The sequence below is a fragment of the Peromyscus eremicus genome, chromosome X, assembly GCF_949786415.1.
Source record: "Peromyscus eremicus chromosome X, PerEre_H2_v1, whole genome shotgun sequence".
Lineage (NCBI taxonomy): Eukaryota > Metazoa > Chordata > Mammalia > Rodentia > Cricetidae > Peromyscus > Peromyscus eremicus.
The window spans coordinates 90,780,387-90,800,997 of NC_081439.1; the positions used below are offsets into that span (position 1 = coordinate 90,780,387).

Consider the following 20,611-nt stretch of genomic DNA (forward strand, 5'->3'; position numbering starts at 1 on the left):
ATAAATCCCATAAAACATAGCCGCTCAATTATGGGAGTCAATAAATACATTCAGCAAGATTGTAGGATATAAAAACTAATACATCAAAATTAGTTGTGTTTCTGTATGCCAGGAAAAAAACAGTTTAAAAATGAAGAAAATCCTATTTATGATAGCATGTAAAAGCATCTTTTAAAACCTAGGAGTAAATGTAATCAAGGAGGTAAATAACTTGTACACAGTAAACTACAAAATATTGCTCAAATGTGTACATAAATAAAATTTCATGTGTTGAATAAACGGAAAAATAGTAAATTGGCAATGGTCTCCAAAGCTAGCTACTGCCCCATCAAAGTTTCCAATTGTTAACTTTATATATGGAATCTTGAATATTTGAAACAGCATTGAAAAAGGAAAAAAAATCTTTGTTTCAAAACCTACTCCAAAGTTACTGTAATCAAGGTGATTTAGTACTAGGAGAAAGATAAACCAATGGAAAACAATAGAAAATTCCAGAAGTAATCCTAAACCTTTATCATCAATTGATTTTCAACAAGGATGCCCAAACAATTCAGTGGAAGAAATGGTATTGGGTCAGCCATGCAGAACAATGAAATTTGAAATGGCTACCTCACATTCATAGAAAAATTAACACATCAAATCTTTAAATTTAAAGGCTTAATCAATCTACAGGGCTATTGGAAGAATACATAGGGTAAATCTTTAGGATGCTGGTTTGGCAATTAGTTCTTAGGTTAGAAAAAACACAAAGGAACAAGTCAAAAACTAATAAACTTGGATAAAGGCTTAATATCCTGAGTACAAAAAGAAAAAGAATTCTTATAACTTGGTAGAAAAATATAACTCACCTTCCCCCCCAAGAAAAACTAAAAAACAAATTGTTCAATTAAGAACTAAGCAAAGAACTTGAACAGAAAATTTTCCCAAAGATATGCCATAAATACACCACTGACCAATAAACATGGCAAAAATCATTCCGCGTCCCTAATCATTAAAGAAATGCAAATGCAAACCATAATGAAGCTGGACATGGTGATGTACATCTGTCAGGGATGTGGGAGTCGGAGGTGTATGACTTCAAGGTTGGCCTCCACTTCAACTGAGAGCCTGTCTCAAAAACGAAAAGCCAAAATGAGTGTAACATACCAGAGAGAAGGGATTTCCATGGAAGAAATGTGTCCTTTGGCTCCCAGCTCTACTGGCTCCTTGGTGGCTTAGCCTATTGCACACCATGGTAAGAGCCAGTGGTGGACAAAGGTCGGAATTTCATGCCTGCTGGATGCAAAGGCAGTCAGCAAGGAGCTAGGGTCCGAGTATCCCCCTCAAGGATGTGCCTCCCTCTAGGTTCTCACCTCTTAAATGTTCCACTACTTCTCAAGAGTGTCACAGGCTGGGAACTTGGTCTCTGACACATAGGCCTTTGGGGGACACTTAGCCAAACCATAACATTGAAATGCCACTTCACCTCCACGAAGATGGCTTTGATTTTGAACAAGGCCAGAGTGTGTATTTCAGAGAAATGAAACACATGCACATAGAAACTTGACTAGGACTGTCCGTAGGCCACACCGCTGCTGAGAGCCAACAGGTGGAGACAAGACATTAGGATGGATAAACAAATTGTGTTACATGATACAATGGAATATTATTCACCCATGAAAAGGAACCAGTACCAAGACGTGGCTGGGGGTTGAGGACTGGCTTGTCACTGTTTGGGGGTGTGCTTATGGAGTGATGCAGAAGTGTTTGGACATTGAAAGCTGGTCGCTGTAAAACACCAAAGACACTAACTGTTACTGAGACCCCCACTATAAACTGGTTAATTGTATGCAATCTGAGTTTTACCTTAATAAAAGAAAATGTCCAATAAAAATAATGAAATTGAGCAGTTTCTTTTTCACTCCTAAGTGCCTTGTGCATCCCTTCTCACAGTACCTCCTGGTATAACCATCCACAAAGCAAAAAGGGTTGCCCATGCTTTCCCAGCCTATGCCAGCGCAGTGTCTATTTGACCTTCAGGGCTGCAGATTCTACTGGAGTAAACAAATACACATGCCCCGAAGAAGAGGAATCCATTCTATCTGAACAACTGGGCCAGCCCATATCTCTTAAACCTCTCATTCAGAGTGCTGTTACTAGATATGCATGGCAAGACAAACAAGACCCAAATCACCAAGACACTAGTAATGAAGGGCACACACTTTCGTCTTTGAGTGTGATTCTGATAAAGAGGTCACTGCTGAGGCCTCCTGTGCCACAGGGTTACAATGCCTCTATGAAGTTCCTGGAGTTTCCTGGGATGTCTGAAGTAGCAAGAGTGTAGGGAAATATTTGCATTACTCACACCAGCACTGTTCCTCAAGATGATGGGGTTTTCAGGGATGGACAGATGCATCAGTGGTAAAGAGTGTGTACTGCTCTTTCAGAAGACCCAGAACCCATGTTTAGTGGCTTACAACCTCACAATGCCTGTAACTCCAGCTCAGTGGGATCAGATATCTCTAGCCTCTGTAGGTGTCTGCACTCATTCATGCACACACACACACACATACACACACACACACACACACACACACACACACACACACACACACACTTTTTCCCATAGGGTTTCCCACTCCTTTCAGTTCATGCCACTCTCTTTATGCCAGGCTATGCTCGAGTGGGCACTATTACGTTCCTTCCAGCTATCTGGCCAGGTCCCAATTATGTCGTATGCTGAGACCCATAGTGTGTATTTTGTGGATTATTCCAGAATGCCACTTAGGAGGAATTACAAGTGACACAGAAAGTGACACAAAAATGTCCACTTTGGAATCCACCTGATGGTCACCCGGTGCCTACACGTCAGCAGCTTTTTCTCAGTTCAAATGGCATTACACTCTGTGCTTCTGGCCTCAACACAGCCACAACTTCATTTTGCCTCCTTGCCCTTCCTATGTAGCAGGTGATTCATAGTTACCCTGATTTCCCTTCCCTTGCCATTTGCCTTCGTTAGCCTCTCCTCCTGCCCCGGGAAGGGATTTTTGCCTCCTATGGGATCAGCATTGGACTAGGAATCTTGCTGTGCACTCTCATCTTGGGCCCAAAGGCAGCCTCTTGGAGCAAATGGCCTAGACTCTGTTTCCTCTTATCTCTGTCTTCTGTCTTGGTGCCAGGAAGGGCCATGTGCCTCTCAGAGGGCAGGTTCGCAGGAAGGAACACGATTTTCAGTTTCCAAATACCATTCTGTGTGTCCATAAACCTTATGACCTAGTGACCTTGCACATTTCTCATAGGAAACACGACAGCCATGTGTGAGGGTAGAAAAACAATCCAGTCTTACTGTGCTTCATATGGAGTTTATGGCACAGACATGTTGGAGGGCCAGAAATTAAAATGCCATTTTTCTTAACACCATTCTGAGGTGGAAGCCATTTAGAAAAACCCTATGCTGACAAGCCACTGCTGCCCAGATCCAGTCTGAAGTTTTGCAGCAAGAACTAACTTGTATGCCCCTCCCAATTCTTATCCCAGGTTATTAATTTGTCTTCTGCAATTACATGATATTCATTCCGCAACCAAGCAAAGCACTGTGACTCTGAGGCCACAGGCACTCAATAAATATTGATGGATCACATTGAGCCTGACATTTGGGAGAAAAGGCCAAAAACGGCAGTCATTTCATCTAATGACGGCTTCCCAGTGGCTCCCAGAATAACTCGCAGTTGGGACTCCAGTGGTCATCCTCGGATTGTCCCGTGAGATCCTTGGGTTATCGCAACTGTTCCATTTTTCCATAAACACAATTCAAACAACGCACTCATGTGTGTGTTTAAGTCTATACTATTTTTAAAATGTAATCTTAAAAACCAAACCTCATATGTTACATCTCGAAGGGCAATAGATACCCACCGGTGAGTTAGCAGAAGCAAGTTGACTCATTTCTGCTCAACAATGGGGGTGATGCTTCTTCCTGCTGGAACTTCTTGGAGCTTTGACTCACTGGTTCAGGTTGTAGCTGTACTGGGCTTTTATAGCTTCGGCTGATATGGACCTACTGCTATGAGACTGTGTGCATAGTATAATGCCTGTTCTTTGTGCCAATGAAAGCCTTCTTGCTGTTGTCCAGCCAAATTAAAATAGAGAGAGAAATTGAGTCTGGAGATCAACTACAACCGCCATCCCTCTCCTCAATCACAACTGTATTGTAGTCACTAACACAGCCTTATTGTTCTTAACATTATAAGTAACTGGCATCCATTTGTAGTGTAGAGCGATGAAATACCACTTTACATCTATTTTTAACACAGTCAACTGACAACTATGATTTTGATTAAAAAAAAAAAACAACAGCTCCTTCTTCCACTTTGAAAGGAGACTAATGGTTGAACAAATTAGCCACCTCTTCTGACCTAGATGTGTTGGAAAGGGAGCAAGAGCAGCCGGGGCAGTTGATGAGCACAGAAGCATTCAAGGCAGCCACTACCCAGCTGTAGGCAACAAACGTAGACAGCAGGCCTTCCAGCTCCCTCGGTGTAAATAAGTAATCAGTGGCCAGGATGGAAATCTGTGAATGCAGGTCCACACCTGCTTACAATAAAGCGTATGCCTGTCCTCTCCCGGCTCTCTGAGTGGTTCCACTTAAAGGGTTGGAGATAGAGTACCTGCTGGACATTACCAGAACTTCCAATCACCTGTGATTTCAGATGCCTATAGTCAACCATAGTCCAAAAATATTAAATGGAAGATTCCAGAAATAAACAAGTATTTGTGTTTTCTTATTTATTTGTTTTGCTTTTCTGGGGGAGGGTGACATAGGAAAAGCCTTTATTTAAGAGTCTGGAAAATTAGTGATATGTAACAATATACAAGCTAATGACATCTTGACTGCTGGCACACGACTAGGTACTAGCAAAGGACTTGTCCTAGCATGCAGAGGGTTACAAGCACCACCTCCTTTTCCAACATACTCTAATGAGCTAGCAGGAATGTCCTTTAAATCCCCTTTTTGCTTGCACCTCAAAAAGCCTAACATGTCATAGCCAGGCTGGTGGTGTAGACCTCTAATCCCAGCACTCTGGAGGCAGACTAATCTCTTGAGTTCCAGGACAGACAGGCATACAGAGAAACCCTGACTTGACCCACCCCACCCCCCAAAAAATCCCTAACGTGGATAATTTGTGGAGACTACCTTTGGTGCAACCAATTGCTACAAACTATTCAGGGATACTCTTACACAACCCTCATTCTTTTATTTAGAAAATGGGAGTTCAGCACTTAGCAACACAGTGACAATGAATCTGCTACGCTACCCCCCAATGCTAACGTGGGACATAGGCAAGCCTGGCCACTACATGCGAGACTACTTCACCTTGGGTGCATTACCCGCTTGGAACCAACTTCAAGGCATTCAGCTCACTAGTTTCTTAAAGTTTTCAACCTGCGCTTGGGTCCGAGGCAGCTGCATGGCTGGGCACCAGTTCCTGAGGGTTGGCCACCAAGTCCAGGACAGAAAGCAGTATTTGTGTTTTCAATTGCATTGTGTTAGAGGTAACATGAAGAATTCTCATACCACCTCACTATGTCTTATTCATTCCTTTGTCTACCATATCATATATATAATGTATATACACCATATATATAACCTATATCACACATAACACACACACACACACACACACACACACACACACACACACACAACCTACCTGTTAGCCACTTAGCAGGCATCTCATTATCAGACTGACCATGCAGTACTGTAATATTTGGATTCACAGAACCCTTCTTTTACTTAATAATGGTCAGAAATTCAGGTGTAGTGATGCTGGCGATTGTATTACAGGACACTATTGCAGTTATTCTTAGTTATTCATCTTTTATAGTGCCTAATTTTATGGGTAGTAATAGGAAAATAGTATATATTGGGGTTTTCCACTGGTAGGTTTCAGGCATCCATTCAAGGACTTGGTATGTTTCCCCCTACAAATAAGGAATCTGTATACTGTTACAGGGCCATTTTTCTTGGTGGTGCTAGGGATTAAATCCAGGGGCTTAGGCACATTAGACAAGAACTCTATAATTGAGCTATACTTCCACTCTTAAAGGATCATTTTAAAGAGATGGCATCTAAGCTTTTGGCAAAAGTAACCTGGCTTCTAAATGATACTTACGATAATTCCTTCCACTTCTTGAGAGATTTCTTCCATCAGGCTTAGGAACTGGAAAGTAGGAGGCTGTAGGTATGGAGCTAGGTCTTTCAATACAGTTGCCAAAAAAAAAAAAAAAAAAGAAAAGAAAAGAAAGAAAACCAACCCAAACAAACAAACAAACAAACAAACAAGACTGAAACCAAACATTCTAACAAGGGCTGGCCTCAGCTGCAATCTCCCATTTAGCTTTCCCTCTTGAAACTGAAAAGCCTGGGCAAACACAGATGGGCAGTTTTCAAGTGTTCAGCTGATCCAAACCAACACTGGTTTCAGCTCTTAAGTGCAGAGCCGAAGACAGGAGGAGAAGGCATGTTGGATGGGCAGTCTTTTATTCGCCAGCTCTCCTAGCTGGCAGCTCACAGCCAGAGGCCCTTCCCTCCCGACCCCGGGCACTTTCCCTAGCTCACACTGACAGGATCCCATGGTGATGGTGTGGTCCCACGAACAGAGAGGAAGTGCCTCAGCCTGCAAAGCCACACTTGCCTTCTGAGTTGCCGAGCTGTTTAAAAGGTACCCAGTGGGGCATGAAATCCAAAGGGACTACTGAAAGTCGAGGATGAATTGAGGGAAGCGGAATGTGATTAGTGAAGTTGAAATCTGTCCAGACCATTGAGTTCACCACTGATGCCATAAAAAGAATGCTGTGGGCCTCTTATGTTACTTTATTCTACCTGAAACTATTAATATGGTCTAAATGATGAAGAAATCTTAATGTCCCATTAAATACAAATGAAGAAAATGAATAAACCACAAGCAGAAGATACTGCCTTAATAGAGTACTAGCCCAAACCACAATAGTTCTTTAGGGCCTGAGATGGCTGTTTTCAGCTACTGTGATTGACATAAGCACATGTTATAAAATCCACATGGTCCTAGGGCTTTGGGGCAATGTAACTGAAAATTGTCCTGTTTATATTCAAGTAGCAACTAAGGCTGAAACATGCAAGATGAAAGTGAGACAGCAAAAATGGTATGACTGATAAAGAGCCAAAGGTACTGTCCACAATCTGGTTGGTAGCCTTCCCAGAGGAAATAGACACATGGCAGCCGCTGCCAGTGATCCACACTCCAAGTGCCTCCTTTCTGGATGCAAGATTTTACCTGGCCCTTGAAAGTTGTGGCACCGGTTGCCCTACCCCTAAGCCCAGGCATTTTCCTCAAGCTGGCAAGTCACAAGTAGCACTCTGGAGCTAGCAATGTTTATGGTGCTCAGTCTCGGTGTGTAGAATGCCCTTTGTGTACAGCCCTTGGCTTGCCCCCATATTAAGAACATTTTCAGGGTCCCACCTATACTCTGAAAATGGGTAGAGACCGACATTAAAAGAAACAGTCTGCACTTAATCAGGCGTTTTCACCAAAACTGACCATGTCCTCCACAGCTCATGAATGATCACCCTTGACTACAAAGTGACTTTGAGGCTGGCCTGAGGCACAGGAGACCCTGTCCCTTAAACACAGAAGTTCCAATGGCTCCAACACCTCATCGTGAGGCAAGTTCAATAAATACATCCAAAACAAAGATTTAGTTTTAACATTTTATTGGGTAAATGATTTTAAAGGTAATAACAATAGTGTCAAAACTACTACAATATCTTTCCACAGCCATACCATACAGACCCACATAAACCTTTTCATATTTTTTTCTTTTTTTGTTCATTTTTAATATTTTAAAGCCATACAGGTCATATAAAATGCCCACTTCCAATAGCTTCTTCAAACTAGTAAGCAATTCAGTGTGGAAGGAGGGAGGACCTAGTTATAATGAAGGGGTTTCAGGTAATCCGTGATGTCTCACTGTAATCAAAACACCAGGTTATAAGAAGGGAAGGAGAGCTACTCCAGGTAGCATTTTGCTCATTACAAGTCTCACCACTGCATCACCAAAAACTCTTTATGCTGGTGACCGATTCAAAGTAATTTGGGGGAACATAGAAAACACTAAAATAACTTAGAAACTAGATCCCAATATCTCAAAAGTAATCAACTTTGATATACAAAAGCAGTCAGAGGTGGTTACAAAAGTATTTTTTGTTGGTTTGTTTGTTTTGTTTTTCTCAGTGCGTCTATGTACCAGCGCAGTTACTGGGTCTGGAGCAAAATAAAAGGTTCATTTTCTTCTGAAACAGTAATAAAAAACAAGGAAAACATATCTTTGTATATAAAGGATCAATGCTGGTCTTAAGAATAATGTAATCAGAAACCCTTAAATCGAGAGGCACACAATGGGTTTCCACTTGTAAAAAATAAAAGGAAAGTCACCAGTTTATTTAAATGGAGGAGGTGCTTACACTCCTCAAATAAACTTAATTCATTTTAACGTCACTAGCAAAAAATCACTTAGAAACTGTACAAAAATAAAAAAGTTAACACATTTAATCCTGCAAGGTTTTTGTAAGGACCGGAAGGCAGGCTTTTGGAGCAGCATTTGGGCATGGCTGGGGGCTTCTTTGGTTTGATCTAACACACATAAGAGATGGAACCTATTCCAGATGACAGTTTCGAATTCTTGCACATTTGAAGACAGGAAAAGAGGCCAGTATACAAACTTCCGGTGTGCTGGATGTGCAATGGAACCATCTGCATTGGACTGGACATCCTAGGTGAGGTTTGGGGGAGGGGAAAGAGCAAGCCTTGCACTTCCTCCATTGCTTTCACTGACCTCCTCTGGGTGGGGGCGATTAGAGAGATTAGAGAGGGTAGCTGCACATTCGTGCAGTCAGAAGGCCACTTGAGGGGGGGGGGGGCAATTGTTCTTATAGAATCTGGTACCTGGCTGACCTTGTTTAAGAACAATAAAACCTTCCAGAAGTGGAAGCCTTTTGCTACATACCAAAATAAAATACACACAGTTTTCCAAGAAAATACCCAGTTGCATTTGAAAAAAAAAACAAAAACAAAAACAAAAGAAAGAAAGAAAGAAAAAACAACCAAAAAAACCGGAAAACTTAACTTGGAACTAATTAACATTTAAAAGGGGATCTGTAAACTTTGTGCTACTCAAATGAAGTTCAAGTATTACTTCTGAGCTGTTTAAAGATCACGGAACTTATACAATATTCTGGTGATAAAGAGTGCAATTCACATTTGTGTTTCTGAACAAATAAACCACAACTGGCTGGAACACAACTTGTGCAATTAGAATCTTTGTCCGAGTTAAAGACACATGCTACATATTTCCACGTATTCAAAGTGATTTCAAACCACATATTTAACAGCTTTGTAATATACATCAAAAGTGAAAGGGCCTAGCATCTGTTTGTCTGAAGCACACCATTAGAGTTTGTATAACACCCTTTACACTACAAAGTCTTTTAGTCAACAGCTACTTAGACACGAAAATGCACTGTGCATCAACTTGAATACAAAAGGAGACAAAACTACCCTTTTTCCCCAAGCCATGGTGGGAAATATTGCTGACCTCGTCCTTTGAAGCCTGCAGGATGGTTATTCTTCAGTATAACATTATTACACTGGTAAGAAAATCTGTATAACATCTGCATATATCAAGGATTTTAAAAACTCTGATATGATTTTTAGAGTCCGCATGACCAGTCACGTGACCTGCTCAAGATTGATTAGCACCGTTAAATACATAAACACACATATATGCATGTATGCATGTGTAAGTATATGTATACATACATGCATATATGTATGTGATAGATCTTCTCTTTAAAAACAATAAGAACAGAAAAAAAACTAGCCATAAGCTCACCCCGGACGAGGAGCTGTTGAAATGATGAGATGATGGATAAGATGGATTTCACAACGATATTGGTCTATTCTGTCTCTCTTCAATTTGTATGTTTCTTACTTTTATCTTTCTCTTTTTCTTTCTTTTATTTACTTATTTATTTATTTTTTGCAGCAGACAATACCATTCAGCTTGTGCTCACTTTCCCTATAAGGGCAAGAAAATGTCAGGTAGCCGCTTGCTTTTATAACGAAAGACTAATCTATCCCAACATGCTTCCAAGCAGAAACAACAGGACTTAAAAGCCCATTCTAAAGCCCAGAAGCTTACGTTTTTCTGACGAATGCATTCAGTAGAATTGGCTACTGAGATTGCCTTTCAGGCTAGCAATTGGCTTCTTAGTTAAGGCATCATAACTGAAAATGGTAACTTCAACAATGGATGCTGTGGATGAAGGAATACCAAACTTCGAAGAACTCTCATCAAAAACTGAAACTGCGTACTTTGAGCGAATTCATCCAATTGTCTTACAAACTAGAAAATGATTTTCTGAACTACCAGTCTGTCATTTATCACAGCAATTAAATGTATAAGCTTGACCATTTCATTAATCAGCGGCATGTCATAGTTTTAGAATATACATTCTACAACATAATTTCACTCACCACTTGTTATATTGACTTCCTATTTGAAAAAAATTATTTATTTTCCCTATATATATATATATATATATATATATATATATATATACTACCATAAACAAAGGTCATCACTTGCCAGAATCATCTGTGGTTTTCCTGGGGATAAACATAAGGGCTTCCCATTGACATCAGTAAGCTTTCTTTGTTTGTGCCATGGGAAGAATAGCCCTGCAAATGAGCTGGGCTCTAATTAATATATCTGAATGCCATCTTCACAGGTCCAACATAATATCTGTCAACATAGAAATGTGTTTCTATCAAAAGTATGTAGTGCAGAAAGAGATTCAAACTCTTTATAGTATCTCTGAAACTCAGCATTGTCTCCATAATAGACAAATTTGAAATCCTAGTATATATGAACTTTTGTTTCACTAGATTATCTTTATCATATCTTAGATAGTAGCTAAAGTTGTCTCTGACCAATTATGACTCATTGAAACCTAAAGCTAACAAATTTAAATTAATACAAAATAGACAAGCGTCTTTTTGGTTATTTGCTCAAAATAATTTTTTCACCTAAAAAAATACTTTGGAGTAAGGAATTTTTGTAATCTGTTGTTTCTTATATAGAAACAATAAAATTTTACAAGAATATTTCTCTAAATTGCCTTTTTAAAACCCCTCTTAATTTGACTTCATTACAGTCTTCTCCAAGGCACTAAGTTCTGCATCTCATCTCTTCCTAGTCTTTGCTGCCTTTCGAAATGAATTCTGCAGCCCATTTGAAAGGTAGCTTATACTTTTCTAAAAGAGCATTTTAGATTGTAAATGGATTCGATAACTCGATGAGCTGTCTCTTCTACGACAACCAGCACAGAAGGTGTCAATGGTTTTCACTCTCTGTGACAAGCCCTATCATGGACCTTTGAATGTTCATTACTTAAACTAAAGCTCATTTATTTTAACCATGGGAAAAAACATGTACTTGACCCAAATACAAAGCTGTCATAGCAAAGAGAATTTTAGGCAAATTCAAGAGTAATATACAAATACCTGAATTTGTTATGAATTAATCCCCAACTCAGCTATCAAAAAATGACTACCTTACTGAGGAATACTAAAGACAAACCTAATAAATCCTCAAAAACTGCATACTTTCTTCCATCCACAGTCAAAAGGGAGGAGGAAGCAGGAAAAAGAAAAGGGATAGAAAGACAGAAACCTGACTGAGATAGCAAAGCAAAAATATACCTAATATTGTAAGGAAAGAAAACTCCAAAAGCTGTATGTGCTGCAAAAAAAAAAATCAATGATCTAAAATAATAACAAGATCTTCTTAACAAATGCCATTTTCCTACCCGTTACCATGATGGTCTTAACTGACAATGTCGAAGCTTCACCATGGCAACGGAAACTATCATCATAAAATGGTACAGTAAAAGAGATAGCTAGACCAAGAAGGTGTAGGGTCTCCTGGGAAGAGGTCTGCAGAGAGGCCCAGTGACTGGTTGTGCGGCTCAGTGTCAGGAATAATGGTTGTATGGCGGAAGGGGATGCCCGATGCCATTTTGGAAGTGATGATGCTGGCGATGAGCAAGGTATTCAGCATAACTCAAGGTCATCTTTTCACTACGGTACCTAAAAGAGAGTCAGGGAAGAGAAAAGTTAATATCAAGAAACGCATGATATGCTATTATCGAGCTAGGAGGACCCTGGGAGATCATTTTACATAGTAGAAAACAAGAAGCCCTGAGAGACCTTTGTTCAAGGTCACAAAGTTGGTAAGTAGCAAAGCTGAGATCAGAACACAGGAATCCAAACTCTGAGTCCAGTGCTGTTTTTTCTGCTCTACTGCTTGTTTACAGTGCTCCAGGAATGGCATTGCCCCTTTCACCCAATTTGGAGCAAGAAAGAACAGGGGAGAGCCAATCATTTACCATCGTGTATATATCTCCATCATGGATACATCTCATTCATTGGACCATTTTTCTTCAGAGATCTTCCATTTCTCCCTCCTTTACCATTCCTTTCTTTGTCCACACATGTTGGGTTGGGGTTTGTTTTACTGGCACTGGAACCCTCTCCTTTGCCTGTGTCTAGTTGTCCTTCCACTGCCTTGCTTTTCTAGAGGAATCATAGTTTCTCCCTTCAGTCTTCTTCTTTTTTTCTATCCATTGCCCAGCATACCTTGGTTCTGCCACTGTTCTTTCATGGCTGTCAGCGGCTTCTTTGGATTCTCTTGGACCTTTCCATGATGGTCCCACTTACCACTTGCACAGATTCTTTGATAACAGCAATGTTTCCTCTATAATTTACCCGTTCCAATCCTATACTTCCCAAGTTGACATTTTTAGACAAGGTCTCTCTACATAGTCCTGGATGTCCTGGAACCTATTATACAGACCAAGCTGGCCTTCAAGTCATAGAGATCTACCTGCCTCTGCTTCCTAAATGCTGGGATGAAAGCACCACCATATGTGGCCTGGAGAATATTTTTTAAAACCCTCTAATGGCTATCAAATGTTTGTAGATTCAGGTAGAAATTTCTTAGTTTGGAATACCAAGCCCTTGCATGATCTGACTCAGTCTACCTTCTGGGCCACATTTTCCCTTCATGACATTTCTTATGTGCACTGAAAGACTGGCCCAATCATAGTGCTTTGTATTCCTTAAAACTGGCTTCATACTTCGCCACCTACATGCTTTGATTCACAGCACATCTTCAGGGAATCCCTTTCCTCCCTCGCTTTCTACCTGTCAAATAGTCTACCCATTTTTCAAGCCCAGCCCTAAACCCACCTCCTCTTTGAAGTCTTCTGTCACCCACTGACTTCCTGGAGTTCCTCTCCCCCGGCATTATGATCCTACACATCCATACTAGTCTGCCTTGGAGTAGTAATTATTTTTATTCATTCCCTTCTAGTCTCCTCAAACTATAAACTTGGGGAGAGCAGAAATGGGGGCATTTTCAAATTTGTAACTATGCAGAGCTGAGAAAAATCCATTTTTAAACCACAGGCATATAATGCAATTTTCTAGAATTGAAATGAATGGAAACAGTAACCCATTTTCCTAAAATGTTCGATACTTTCTTTCTTAAGTAAGTATTCCTATTATTCCATGATGAAATTTATTTAGCATTCAAGTTCAGCTCAATTGTGTTTTTCAATAAGCCTTCATAGTAGACTCCTATCACTGCCAAAATTCTAAGGTTAAATTTAAATTTTAGGACTGCTTATCAGAATCCTGGGGTTCTGCTAGGCAATGTCAAAAGCTAGTGAATAGCTAATTCTGGCACTTTCTGCAATGAGGTAGTTTAAAGTCTCAGGGGGTTGGTTGTACAAAGCCAGAATAATCACACAGAGCCAAAGATGGAAAGGATGGGCTAATATATCATGCAGTATTTACTGCCAAGCAGAGTTCTATTGTATCCACTCTCAGTATGGCCCTGCCATTTGTTTCCACTATTTTAGACAAGAGAAGCAAGTGCTGTTTGAGAGACAAAGAAATCAAAGTTCTAGGCGTACACTTGGAAGTGTACTGGTTAGTCTTGTGCTACAAAATGCCATGGTACCTGGTCAGCTTTATGGTTTTCCTGAATTCGTTAGTAATCGGAGCTTTGTATCCTCCTTTCCTCAGTAAGGAATCTATGGTCTGAATATGGTCCCATCCTGTGGGGAGACAATGAGACAAAACATGAGTCAAGCACGTATCACAAAGCACCACTGGTTAAATACAAAAATGACACTGCAGAGGTCAGCTATCACTGTGACCAAATGCCATCAACTCCTTTGGTCCTAAACAAAGTCATACAGAAGAGCTATGATTTTATCCTTGTATAGAAGCAGGTTCATCACCACACGCCTTAAATTGTCTAAGAAACCGTTCAGTCATATCTCTGCAACAAATGTGCTCTTCTTTAATGGTCATACTTTCAAAAGGGAAAGAAAGCCTAAATAAATAAAACATGACTTGTGTTAACTCAGTAGAATTTGGGGCTCCCATGACTATTTCATGGTGATTGCTGGTCTTAATGGTATCTTCTATGCTCAATAATCTATACTTATGTGAAACATTCAAGGGTATTTTATTGTTTCTGATATGAATGCTATTCTAAATAGCCTTATGAAGTCAATGATTCTGCAGTATTAAGACATTTTCTAAAGCAATCCAAACAAATCTTCACATAACTGCCTTAAAGATTAACATCTCATTTGAGGATTAACACATTAAAATTTGTTGTTATATCTTTCATATTTGTATGAGCATATACAAGGAAAGCACATTTTAAATGCTTACTGAAAAGATAAGCCCTAAAGAATTTTTGAAAAGCATTTATTTAAACTAATGTGAGACTAGAGTTTAGTAGTGGCTAGAAAGGATGAAGTACTATAGCAAAGTTGTTTGGAGTCACCATATTGGTTCATAACGATGTGTGGCATATCTGTGAAGTAAGAAAATTGTTATTGATCATGAAGTAGAGACTAAACATAAAGTGTTACTTCATGTATTCACAAAGCTCCCAATCTTAATGGGAGACTTACAGTTTCAATATTAGCAGAATGAATAATAGCAATCACCTAAGAAGAACTGTTAGATATTGACAATGAATACCACCATCAAACTACCTGGCTGTCTCTAAGCCTAAGGCCTCTTTATACCACCATGCTAAGTGCTGCATACTGGTGCATGGGAAAATTGTGTTCCAAAGTAGTAACAAACTGTTGCTTAAAATAAACCCCAACTTTGATAAATTTGTGCTATTTTGAAACTATGTATTTATGAGTATATGCTGTCAAATGTCACTGTCAAGATGCAGATTCTGTGTAATTCACCAATTTGAACCAGACATTGCAGTGGCAGTCAGTGATGAAAGGGTCGGTTATTATAATGTGATGTCGATCAATTATCAGACATATCTGCAAGGTCGGCTACTGCAATTCAGTTTACAATCTTCACTAGAGCATATGAAATAAAGTACAACAATGACCTTGCTCCTTTGCAACCTCCGGTAGGTAGGTGGCGGTGCGTTTTGATCCTTTTTCATTGATGAATTCTATTCTAATGCCATGCACACCCACCTGAAAGAAATTGGCAGTTTTATTAGTACAGACTTCTTTATGGAAACAGAAAGAAAAGGTTATAATTTAATTTTCAATGCAATTCTTTCCCCACCCTTGTTTTTACTTATTAGTATTTTTTTTTTCCAGAGCTGAGGACCAGACCCAGGGACTTGTGCTTGCTAGACAAGTATTCTATCACTGAGCTAAGTGTCCAATCCTTTCCCCTTGTTTTTAGAAGTATGTAGTAGTTTTCTGTTTTCCAACACTTTGATTTTGGATTGGAAGGCCAGTATGATATCCATAGAGACTGAGAAAATGCTGACTTATATATGTCCAACATATACCAGGCTATGCTTTTTTTGTAAATAAATCTGAAACAAACTATAGGCACAGAGTAGGATAGTTGATGGCAAGAATCCTGCCACACTTCCCAACCTGGAATAAGGAAAAGACTTCAAGGAGATAGCAAAACCCCATGCAGTCACATTCATGACTTCAGGTTATAACCCCAAACTCCCTGTACTTATGTCCTCCCATTTAGTTCCTTCAAAACCTTAACTAATCTGGAGGCAAACTACCACTGTCCGATAGGTCTGAAAAAACAGGCTGGGCTGGGTGGTACACATGGAAGACAAGACAGGAGAATCATATTTGAGGTCAACCTGTGCTACATGGCGAGCTCCTGGGCAGCTTGAACTATATAGTGAGACCCCGATTAAAAGAAAAGACCAAAAGTAATGAAAACAATCAGACTGTCCATTTCATAATATGTGTCGATTTAACAGCAATAAAGACTTCCAATTACCTTCGGACAGGGCATTTTTGTAGTTTTTTTGTTTTGTTTTGGTTTGGTTTTTTTTTTTTTTTTTTGGTTTTTCGAGACAGGGTTTCTCTGTGTGTAGTTTTGGTGCCTGTCCTAGATCTTGCTCTGTAGATCAGGTTGGCCTCAAACTCACAGAGATCCGCCTGGCTCTGCCTCCCGAGTGCTGGGATTAAAGGTGTGCAACATTACTGCCCGGCCATTTGTATAACATTTTAAAGTGTGAAATAAACTTTTAGTGATACCTGAAAAGAGAAGTCCATTGGCTGTAGGAAGACTGGTTGCTAATGTTTTGGTTTTCATTTTTTATTTCGTTTTGAAGCAAAACCAATGTGCTTTCCCTTTGATTAGCATATAATCAAAAGGAAGTGGTCCTTTCCCCTCATAGAATAGTACACAATGCTGAAGAGAAATTATTCAAAGTTCTTAACTTCTTTCAAGACACTGCTAATAAAAATGTAAATTTTAAAGTAGGACCATCCTATTCTATTCTCTCATTTTTCGAGGTACCTCAGATTAGGAGTTCCCAAGAAGAGTATAAGGCTGCCTGATGTAATGGAGGGCAGATGTAAAGGCAGGGACACACCATTCCCAGACAGAGACTTCTTTTTAGAGCAGATAAGTGAAGACAGGCATACGCTTTCCATGTGTGTATACATGCTAAGGTTTTAGAGGAAAAAGGTACCAGTGAGAATCTCTTTTGCTGTTTCTGCCCTTCGGCAGAAGTTTTCTAGTTTTTCAGGGAATGAAATGTCCCCTGGGGAATGGATTTCAACCTGTCTTAATACATGTACCCTTTGAGCCTGTTAGATCTTTTGAGCAATTACTGTTTTAATTATTATTAAAGTGTGCCCTTGTGGCTAGTCTATCTATTAGATATCAATATTCCCATGAATCTCCTCTTGCTAAAAATGCAACCAGTATAGCTGTTTAAAAACCAGTGCAGTAAGGCCTCTCAGGCACTGTGGGATATGACTGTGGACAGCTGAGGGGAAACATGAATGTTTAGTTATCAAATTATTTCCAGGATGAAGGGCATCTACCAGTCACCCCAAAGTATGACACAGCATTGAGGCAATAACAGATCTGACACTTTCTCTATACTAACGTCCTGATCAGTGACTCTGAAAGTTTAGTCTCTGACAATATCAGATGCTTCATAATTTGTTTCTTCAAAATACACAGCACAGGTAATTTATGCTCTATCATTCACTGCAGTGAATTTTGAATCGTTACCTCTATTTATCAAAAATCTGTCATGTTAAAATTGAAAATAATTTTGGTGTTATTAAGATGTCTAGTCACAACTCTGAGACGGGTTCCTTATCTGCACGATGAGCGCGTCAGGCCAAGATCAGCGATATTTAACTGTCTCGGAGAGAGGAAGGGGATGAAAACATTATCGGAATTGCAGGGTTGCTCACGTTTCAGCAAGGATGGTTTGTACCTCCTGACAATTTTTAACATGCTAAACTAGATAATCTCTACTAACCATGCAAGCTCTGGCAAACCACAAGCTCTGTGCCTACATATTGGGGGAAAATAATTACTTAGATGATGGGATAGTTTAGACATATAATCCTCTATAGGAACACATTCTCTTCAATGAGAATCTCTGACATTTTAAATCTCAGTAATTTAATAATTAAAAGAGGCTAAGACTAATTGTATGGTATATATGAATTGTTTCTTGAAAAACCTGTTTATCTGAGAGCAAAACTTGGACATGTTGAATAAAATAAAAATTACTCAACAACAGGATTGTTTATTTACTTTTTTATTGTGAAAAGCCCAGGCATCAAATTTGATTTTTTAAAAAAAGCCATTTACTTTTCTGGGTTCCTATGATTTGAAGAACTGAAAGTTCCTATAAATATGGTCATTTTAAAGTAAATGCTTTGTGAGAAGCTTTCACAGGTCAGAAAGCTATTCCACAAAGCTAGAAGCCCAAACTAGGGTGACTCGTTTTTCAACTAGCAGAACACGGAGAATGGGAATAATGTTCTCTTTGGTACTTGTTAAGCAGTGGCTTTTTTATTGTACTTGGACCACGGATGCCAACAAATAGTTACATTGAAGAAGTAACACAGGAGAGCGGAAGCAGCCAATTCTGATCAGCCTATGGAAATCGCTGGCTTTGCAACCTAAGTCTTCTTCACCAAAGTGAATGATGCCGTGGTTTGAATATGAAAAGTTCCCCCATAAGCTCCTGTGCATGAACATGCGTGTCCAGCTTGTGACCTTTTAGAAGGTGGAGCCTTGCTGGAAGAAGTAATTCAAGAAACAATTCATATATACCATACAATTAGTCTTAGCCTCTTTTAATTATTAAATTACTGAGATTTAAAATGTCAGAGATTCTCATTGAAGAGAATGTGTTCCTATAGAGGATTATATGTCTAAACTATCCCATCATCTAAGTAATTATTTTCCCCCAATATGTAGGCACAGAGCTTGTGGTTTGCCAGAGCTTGCATGGTTAGTAGAGATTATCTAGTTTAGCATGTTAAAAATTGTCAGGAGGTACAAACCATCCTTGCTGAAACGTGAGCAACCCTGCAATTCCGATAATGTTTTCATCCCCTTCCTCTCTCCAAGACAGTGGGGGCGAGTAAGGCTTCGTAGTTGGACCTACCTCTTGTTCTCTCTGCCTGTTTCTCAACTGTTGATGGATGCACTGGAAGGTGCCCGCCTCATCTCCTACCACCCTGCCTTTGGTACTACAATGGACTGTATTCCCCATATAACTGGAAGCCAGAATAAATGCTTTCTCCCATAAATGGCTTTTGCTGGGCTGTTTCATAACAGCTATGGTTGACGTTATCAATGAGATATGGGATCAGTTACATAGAGAACTGGGGTTCCATGAAGTAAGTATGCTCTAAAACTATCTTAGTAACTGTCTTAGGATGAAAAAAGAGAAAGTATCTAGGAACAGAATGGCAATCAGGCAGTAATATATCCCTACCTAATTGTACCACTCTCCCCCAACCCCCCAAAAAATTAAAAAATAAAAAAAAGGCACGTAGGCAAAACCTCGAGACTTACAAATCTAGCTTCAAGGGACTCTGCAGGTCAGTTTCAAAATGATTAGAATGTCTGAGAAAAAATGCTTTCAAGGTCCATCAGCTGCTATAATATTGTTTTAGTCAAGACTGTACTTTTGCTAAGTAGAGCTATAAATCAACTAGAATTGTAGTATATTAAATGTAGGACTCATAGCTAAGAGGATATGGAGTTAAAGGGAGCTATATCTGTATGTCAAGTGAACATTCAGACCAGTTCAACAGATTTCTATTTCATGCTAAAAAGAAAGCCATATTTATTCAGAGCCATTCCATAGCAAGTCATTTTTACTAGTGATATTATACAATCTTTCATTTTTAAACATTGTTCAGAATAATTACATATCAAAATTAGTGTTAGTTATCTTGATTATTCCCTAGTTGATTATCCAGTTTGGAGTTTATGCATCCCCAAGTCTACCAGGCCTCAGTCTCCATCATCTTTTCTCTCTTGTCCATTTCTCTATTTGTTCATTCTATCAGTGAGCATGTGTGGGCAGGGAGAAGAAATACATGCAAATTAATCAATGTTGCTTCATAGTAAAAGGTTTGGTAGAAGAGATTATAACTAATGGCTGAAATGAAGCCCTGAGACTGCAGATTTCATTTATCCTCATTATCTGGCCCCTTGTTAGAAACGTGGTTTCACTTAAAATTATTATTCTCTAATGCAGTGACCCTCAACATAAGAGTATTAAAAAAAAGTGCCCTCTCCCACTCCATTATAATACATGGTCCATATTATGTTCTCTACAGCTGCATAGTCAAAGCTTAATAAAGCCTCATCTATCTGTAAGGCGAGTATTAGTCCTATAATACACAGGCAGCACTACAAAAGGGTCCTGCTTTTACTGGTGAGCCTAATCGGTGAGCAGACAATCTGAACAGGTTAAAACATGAAAGAGAAGAAAAAAGGCATCTGGCTAAGAGTATAATTGCCTATAAAATGTGCTCTGGTGTTGAGTGGGCTCCATGAAACCTTTGACCACTGGGGTCTACAATTATGTCCCAAGTCCTGACCTTTGAAGCTAACTCTGCACCTGATAGTATTTTGGCCAAGAATATTAATCAGTTTCCTCGGGTACTATCTTATCTCAGACAGTAGTGGCAGGACCAGTTAGTTCCATTAACGCCCAT

At 39.5% G+C, this 20,611-nt stretch overlaps 1 protein-coding gene across 1 annotated transcript in view; it reads right to left on the minus strand.

Moving 5' to 3' along the window:
- Window positions 1–10,655: 10,655 nt before the first annotated feature.
- The window catches only part of Ammecr1 (AMMECR nuclear protein 1), a 110,642-nt gene continuing 100,686 nt past the window's right edge, over window positions 10,656–20,611 (minus strand). Inside the window, exons 4-6 of the mRNA XM_059250543.1 lie at window positions 15,517–15,607; window positions 14,101–14,197; window positions 10,656–12,164 (exon numbers count right to left, since the gene is read on the minus strand). Coding sequence (XP_059106526.1) covers window positions 12,050–12,164; window positions 14,101–14,197; window positions 15,517–15,607 — 303 coding nt within the window. The 3' untranslated portion in view covers window positions 10,656–12,049. The remainder of the gene's footprint in view (window positions 12,165–14,100; window positions 14,198–15,516; window positions 15,608–20,611) is intronic.